General features: G+C 28.8%; 3 protein-coding genes across 3 annotated transcripts; all 3 read right to left on the bottom strand.

The window, feature by feature from the left end:
- Positions 1–401: 401 nt before the first annotated feature.
- SRAE_0000074200 (Reverse transcriptase domain and Integrase, catalytic core domain and Zinc finger, CCHC-type domain and Peptidase A2A, retrovirus, catalytic domain and Ribonuclease H-like domain and Peptidase A2A, retrovirus RVP subgroup domain and Aspartic peptidase domain-containing protein) lies at positions 402–4,283 on the bottom strand (the record flags this gene model as incomplete). The annotated part of the gene is made up of 1 exon (XM_024646679.1): positions 402–4,283. The coding sequence occupies one exon, from the start codon at positions 4,281–4,283 to the stop codon at positions 402–404; it is 3,882 nt and encodes a 1,293-aa protein (XP_024500833.1).
- A 381-nt stretch (positions 4,284–4,664) lies between these two features.
- SRAE_0000074100 (Hypothetical protein) lies at positions 4,665–5,709 on the bottom strand (the record flags this gene model as incomplete). The annotated part of the gene is made up of 3 exons (XM_024646678.1): positions 4,665–5,191; positions 5,419–5,550; positions 5,598–5,709. The coding sequence occupies 3 exons, from the start codon at positions 5,707–5,709 to the stop codon at positions 4,665–4,667; spliced, it is 771 nt and encodes a 256-aa protein (XP_024500832.1).
- Positions 5,710–5,736: 27 nt separating this feature from the next.
- SRAE_0000074000 (Hypothetical protein) lies at positions 5,737–6,336 on the bottom strand (the record flags this gene model as incomplete). Its single annotated transcript, XM_024646677.1, has 1 exon — positions 5,737–6,336. The coding sequence occupies one exon, from the start codon at positions 6,334–6,336 to the stop codon at positions 5,737–5,739; it is 600 nt and encodes a 199-aa protein (XP_024500831.1).
- Positions 6,337–7,794: the final 1,458 nt, after the last annotated feature.

Here is a 7,794-nt window from a genome sequence, read left to right as displayed (position 1 = left end):
AAACTTACTAGATAATCAGCACTAAATTTTTAGCTAAATAGTCAGACTGAAAAAATTACTTTCTAGCTCAGTATTTATACTCAATTAGTGGCGCGTATTTAATTATAACTATCTAAAGTACAATGTGCAGCTCAAAATACTCATACAAAATTAAAGTACAAAAATATAAAGATTAATATAATCCCTTTTTATATTTCTCTCCTCCCTTTTTGAGATTGAGAATTATTCATATTTCTTAATCTTGGCTTTCTGAAATGTATCCGTACAAGAAGATTACACAATTAAATGTAACACATTTATTTAAAACAAGCTTACAATTTTATAGAAAAATAATAATTAATAATTTAAATAATTATATTTAAATTTTAAGTAATATTATTCAAATATTACATTTCCTTTCTTTAAACTTTGTAATTAATTCTAGGCAACTTTCTAAGTCTTTCAGAATATCTAATTGGAGAAGCCATTCTCTTTTTCAACTGATTTGTATGTCTGACCTTGTCAGTGTTAGATAAAAGTTTATACATATTTACTCCAATACGTTCTTTTATCACATCTTTTTTCCATACAGAAGAATTCTTTACTCTTTCCCACACGGGGTCATTTACTTTGAATTCTACTAACTTTTTAGACTTTCTAGAAGTTTCTTTTAGTGGAGAAATGTTACCATTTAACTTCTTTGGCTTTCTAGAAATTTCTTTTTGTGGAGTAATGTTATCATTTGTTAACTTTTTATTACCAAAAAATTTTTCGTCATTTATTATTTTTACCTTTCTATTGAACATTAATTCTACTGGGCATTTTCCTGTTCTTGACGAAGGTGAGTTACGATATGATTTTAAAAAAATTTTAACTGATTCTTTACTAGAGTTACCATCATTAATACTTCTATAATATGAAATCTTAAATTTCTTCACTAAATTTTCCGCTGCGCCGTTAGACTGGGGATGGTATGGAGCTGCTGTTAGATGTTTGATGCCATTGCTTCTCAAATACTCATTCATTTTAGCAGAAACTAAATTTGGTCCATTATCTGATACCAGAAGCTTAGGGTAAGTAAAATCAATAAAAATTTTGTCAAGAATTTCTATTATTTCTTCAGAATCTCCTTTCTTTACTTGGACAATGAATGGGTAACAAGAATAAGTATCGTACAGAACCAAAAAAGTTTTTCCATTCATAGGTCCGCAAAGGTCTATGTGGATCCTTTCAAATGTTTCAACCGATGGTTGCCAAGGGTGAAGATTAGTTTTAGCAACAGGAGTTCCAATTTTATTACAAGTCTCGCATGTTTTGGATAGGTTCTCAATTTCTTTATTCATTCCTGGCCAATACACGTTTGATCTAGCAAGGATTTTCATTCTTACAATACCAGTATGACCTAGGTGAAGCTTCTGGAGAACTTCTTTTCTCAAACACAAAGGTATAACTAACTGTTCTCCTTTCATGATAATACCATTATTTTCAGCTAATTCTAATTTGATTCTATCAAATTCTTTGAGCTTTCCTTTAAGAGCTTTTGGCCAACCAATTTTTATGAACTTAATCAGTTGTTTGAACACTTTGTCTTTACCCGATTCTATTCTTACTTTATCAGTATTCAGAGGTGAGTTTTCGACTAACATTATAGCAGCAGCTTCCGTATCATTTTTCTCCCATTCTTGATTTTCCAATAAAGGCAATCTTGACAGAGCATCAGCTTTCCCAAACATTTTTGTATTAACGTATTCTGTGGTATACTGGAATCTTTTTATTTGACAGGACCAACGGTCAATTCTTCTTAAAATGATGTTTGGTAATGAAGTATCTGGAGCTAAAAGAAATTTCAAAGGGAGCGAATCTGTTTGAAGAATAAATTTCCTACCTAACAAGTAATCCTTAAATCTTAGAATACCATTAACTATGCCGCAGCATTCTTTTTCAATCTGGCTGTAATTCAACTGGGCCGAATTAAATGTTTTAGAAATATATTCAATTGGTTTTTCAGAACCGTCTTCAAATCTATGAAGAATTACTGCTCCATATCCAAACTGGGATGCATCCGAAGCAAAAACAACTGGTCTTGAGATGCTGTAAGGAACCAAAATTTTATTGCTACTAAGAATCTCCTTCAAAATTGAAAAACTTCTTTCACATTCTTTATCAAACTCGTATTTTGCATTCTTTCTGGTAAGGTTATTTAAAGGTTTAGCAATTATGCTAAGTTTAGGTATAAACTTGCCATAATGAATAACCATTCCTAAAAAGGATTTTAATTCTGATGCATTTTCAGGTTTTCTCATAAGACTAATGGCCTTAGTCTTTTCCGGATCAGGACGTATTCCTTCTCCATTAACAATGTTCCCCAGGTACTTAATTTGATCTTTTCTAATAACTGATTTTTCCATATTTAGTTTCATTCCAGATTTTTCAAGTTTTTCAAGAACCTTATGAACTCTTTCATCATGTTGAATCTCATCTTTTCCTCCAATAAGAACATCATCAAAATATACTGCCGTTCCATCAATTTCACTCAACAAGTTCGACATGATACGCTGAAAAATCATTGGCGAAGAACTCAGGCCAAAAGGCAATCTTTTGAATTGCATGAGTCCAGCTGGAGTTGAAACTACCAACAGTTTTCTACTTTCTGGTGCTACTTGTATAGCCAAAAATGCGTCTGAAATATCTAAATTTGAAAAAATTTTGCAGCCTTCTATTCTTGAAAATAATTCTTGTGTTGTTGGAATTTGGAATTGTTCTACATCAACCATTTTGTTTACAGTTTGAGAAAAATTGGCACAAATTCTGATTTTACCATTTGACTTCAAAGCCACTGACATAGGCGATATCCATTCCGAAGAATGAACTTTTTCCCATACATCAAGTTTGATCAGTCTATCAATTTCTTCCATAACTTTTTGCTTCAAATTTAAATTGCTACATCTGTAAACTACTACTTTGGGGGTAGCGTTTTCTCTTAGTTTCAAGACAATAGGATCACCATTGAACTTACCAAGCCCTTTGGAGAATAAGAACGGGTAAGTTAATTTAAGTTTCTCTTTAAACTCAATCTCATTCTCAATGTTGTTTATTCCAGAGAGATGTTTACCATAATATGCTTGATTTAAGTCAACCTTTAATTTATCAATCAAGTCTCTACCAATCAAATCTTGGCAACTTCCTTTTACAACCAAAAGACTCGTTTTAAGTTCCATTTGTTTGTATCTCATTAATACGTTTATCTGCCCCATTATTTCAATCTTATTTCCACTAAAATCTTTTAATGCTTGAGTTTTTTCTTTTATTTCCGGTTTACCAATTCTTTTCCAAGAATGCTCACTAAGGAGAGACTTACACGCTCCCGTATCCAATAAAAACTCAGTTTCAATCTTATTTATATCAACGTTGATCTTGCTGTTATTTATCTTATTTGCAGATACTGTGAAGATGCCATTTTCCGACTCCGAATCCTCGTCAACTTCTGATTCGTTTATATAGCCCACTATTCTGGATCTGGCCTTGCATGCCGATTTGATATGGCCTATCTTTTTACATTTATCACACTTCTTGTCTTTAAGACGACAGTCCTTCTTAAGGTGACCTGTCTTATTGCAGCAAAAACATTTTAGAGACTTGAGTGCTTTCCCACTCTTTTTTCTAAACTTTACAGCATTAACGGATACTACATTTGAATCTCCAATAACTTCAACACCCATTGCCGAGTTTATAGATTCATTAAGACTTGAGGTAGGTTTGAGTTGATGTTGCTGATATACTGCTCTCTTAAGATTATCTGATTTCAGACCTTTGGTGAAGACTATAGTTGAGATTAGGTCTTTTGCATCTTGAATATTGTCCAAGGAGCATTGTCCAACCATATCTCTCAATCTTTCAACGTAGTTCATTACAGATTCATCTGAACTTTGACGAATTTCTAACAACTTGATTCTAGAAATCAAATTATTTCTTTCTTGTTCATGCAGGGAATCGAGGAGGGAAATTACTTCATTTAAAGGTAAGTCAATTGGCTTTCTTGGCGCCGAACCAATTCTTAACTTTCTGTATGTTTCAGGGACCAAAGCTCCCATAAGTAATGCCTTAGCCATTTTCTTGTCATGAATTCCATGAAGCTCACAAGCTATTTCAAACCGTTCTTTGTATTCGATCCATTTTTCTTTCTTCGGGTTAAATTCGGGTACAGTCCCTTGAGGGATAAGAGTGTACCTTGGAGCATTGGGTTCCGAGATTGGTCTACCAGTAGACTCCGAATTTGATATGACAGAAGTAGGACCAGAAGACATAATAATTCACTTGAGCCCAAACGCCAGTGAAATGTATCCGTACAAGAAGATTACACAATTAAATGTAACACATTTATTTAAAACAAGCTTACAATTTTATAGAAAAATAATAATTAATAATTTAAATAATTATATTTAAATTTTAAGTAATATTATTCAAATATTACACTTTCCATGCTACAAACACTTTATCATCTTGTTTGTTATTGTACAAATGTTTTGTTCTTAGAGCCTTCCACATTTCATGACTTGAATAGTTTTTATTAATTTTATGTTTTCTTGGTTGTTTTGCATAAAAATTTTCTATGTCCTCACCCTCTTCTACAGACTTTGGGTATCGCATTTGTATTATTTCATTTTTATTAATTCCTACTTCATAATTCATGAAGTATGCTTTCTCTTCTGCTTGCTTGTATTTATAGTCTTTATTTTGTTTTCTACTAATTCCTTCTTTGAGAATGGAATATTTTCTGTTTTCATATAGAAATTGGTTTCAGTGTGGTTATTAGTTTCTTTGTTTAATCTATATTTCTTAACTTCTGAATTTAAAGACATTATTCTATCATGTTCTTTGAAATCACTTGGTGTCATTAGGAAATTCAAGTGCTGTTCAGATATATCTTCATCCCATTTTATGGTTCCATGCTTATGGTTTATAATGGCACCGTATTTTTTCAAGATGTCTCTTCCCAAGAGTATATCAAAACTACGCTTATGTGTATTAAGTATCATTGGATCTTTCAAACTTATTTGCTTATCTCCAATTATTAGAGTTTTTTTGCTTTTTGCTCTTTTTAATGTCGTAATACCATCAATTAATTTTATTTTCGTTTCAGAACCAATCTTATTTTTCATTCTTAAGAGATCATGCAAATGATTACTGATTGAAGTAAATGTGGAACCAGAATCTATAGCAATAATTACTGGTATGTTTGATATTTTTTTTTTATGTGAAGTAAGTCAATATTATTGTTTTTAGTATCAATTAGGTTATTCTTTTCTTCTACTTCACTTTCTTTGCTCCTAGGCTTGGGCATTCTGCATTTCTCAGTTTCATGGTTATATGGATACTTGCATCCGATGTTTTTACATTTCTTTTCTCTATGCTGGTTATCCTCATTCTTCTTCGACTTACTTCTCTTTTCTCTGGAATTAGCTATTTCAATTTCAAATGTTTGCTTGATCTCAATTATGAATAGCTCCCAATCAAAATCATCATATTTTGTTGGTAATTTGATAAACCTTTTTATTCCGGGCTTAAAAAAGTCTATAGTTTCTTTGCTTGAGCTTTGAGTCTTTCTTCAGTCGGTTTACTTTGATAAATGGTTCTTGTTAGCTCCTTTATTTTATTAGCTCTTTTCTCTAATTTTTGAACTTTATCAATAGGTTTTGTTAAGGCATCAAGTTCTCTTTCAGCAGATATCATTGACTTATTTGTATCATACAAAAGAATTTATTCTTCCTTAATCTTTGTATATTCAGCATCACTAGATAACAAAACTTCTAATGGTTCTTTTTTAAGTTTTAAGGATAAATGGTCAACATATTTATCATATGGAATGTTGTTCAGTTTAAAATATTTTTTTAAGTTTGTAAACCATGATTTAATGTTTACATCTTTATCAGTCTCATCAAATGGTTCAATGAGATTATTGTAGTTTATGGCTTGTAATACTTGCATTGAGATTGAGTCTGTAAAGTTGGATGTATCTCCAGTTTCACTAGGATTAAGAATCATTTTATTGTTTAAATTCCCAGTATTATTTTTTTTGTTGGATAATATTAACTTAGTTAATTTTTCCATCATTTCTTCCATTCGGACGTTTATCTCATCTCTTAGTTTATTAATTGCAAGCTGCCAAACTTGGGATGTATTGTTTTCATCCATTTTATTAAAGTTTGAAGCTTCTTCTGAACTATGATTTCTTGTAGAAATTTTTTCGACCTGGTCTTTATCGCTTTTGGTCTCTTCTATAATGCGTTGTGTAGTGTTGCTAATTTTAGCTTTTCTTTCTTGATCAAGTTGTTTCTTTTGGCTTCTGGTGGTTGTCATATATTGATTGTATAAACCTTCTTTGAAACCAGCAACATTATATTAAGCACTAGATAATCAGCACTAAATTTTTAGTTAAATTATAAGACTGAAAAAATTACTTTCTAGCTCAGTATTTATACTCAATTAGTGGCGCGTATTTAATTATAACTATCTAAAGTACAATGTGCAGCTCAAAATACTCATACAAAATTAAAGTACAAAAATATAAAGATTAATATAATCCCTTTTTATATTTCTCTATATTCTCAAAATGAAATATCTTTTTCCAATTATTCCTTATATATATATACCAATGATCATTACTTTTTTTATATTTATCATCATTTACTTATATTTTATAATCATTTTTTTGTTAGATGATATATTTATTAATGTTATGTAAGATACATTATTTAAAAAATAAAAAGATTTTAAAAGTATAGTTTATTACACAACATAGATCAAGACTGATTAATACAATAACTATTAAAGTTTTTATACTTTATATAAGCATATTCATATAACATCTTTCATATAAGTTTAAATATTAAAAGCTGAAAATAATTAATTTAAAAAAAATATTAATTTTAAATGTATTCCACAGTGTAGCTTATTGTTATCTTTTTTTTCCTTGTGTTTATGCGTTTTTTTTTGTTAATTTATTTGTTTCTAATATTTTTTTATTTTAAAGAAAAATGCTGCTAATTGAAACTAAATTAAAATCTTTTCTAAAAACTACCATTTCGGCTTCTACAGTACACTTATTTTCTTGCTCTAGTAACATGGTTTATAATAAATGACTACCATTAAGTATACAAAAAAAATCCATAATATCAATTTAAAATTTTTAAAAACAAAATTATTCATCTTTATCATAAATGTTTTTAAAATAAATATATATTTTTGCTAACCATTTTAACTTTTAAATTTTATTAAAAAAAAATTTTTACAATTAAAATAGTAATTTTTATTAGATAATTTATATTTAGTAAGTTAACTTTGTTAGATAAAAATATGTAAATTACTTTTTACTTATCTTTTAATAATAAAAATTTTTTATTATTTAAGTTTCGATTCTAACAGACAATTAAAAAAAAGATAATTATATTAATTTATAACATTTTTTAAATAATTATATTAAAATTCTGTTTTTAAGCTTATTTTAAATTTTTGTCCATATACCACTTTTAATAAAAATCTTTTGAAAAAAATAATAATAAAGCTATAGGATGAACTTTTTTTTAAATTTTTGTTTAAAAATAATATTTTTAAAAAGCTATACAATTTTATACATATAAGAATATTTTTGTATATAGTAATAAATTTTTTTCATTTGAATTTATTTATTTAACAGATATTTGTATTTAGTTTGTTAGATATTTTTACAAAAGTATGCATTAGAAATTTTAAAGAGTGAAAATGTTTTTTTTTAATTACAACTTTTTGAGGTTATGCAAATAATTGAATTATAAAAAT

This window comes from Strongyloides ratti, scaffold srae_scaffold0000020 (assembly GCF_001040885.1).
Source record: "Strongyloides ratti genome assembly S_ratti_ED321, scaffold srae_scaffold0000020".
Classification (NCBI taxonomy): Eukaryota; Metazoa; Nematoda; class Chromadorea; order Rhabditida; family Strongyloididae; genus Strongyloides; species Strongyloides ratti.
This window is presented reverse-complemented; position numbering and strand designations above follow the sequence as displayed.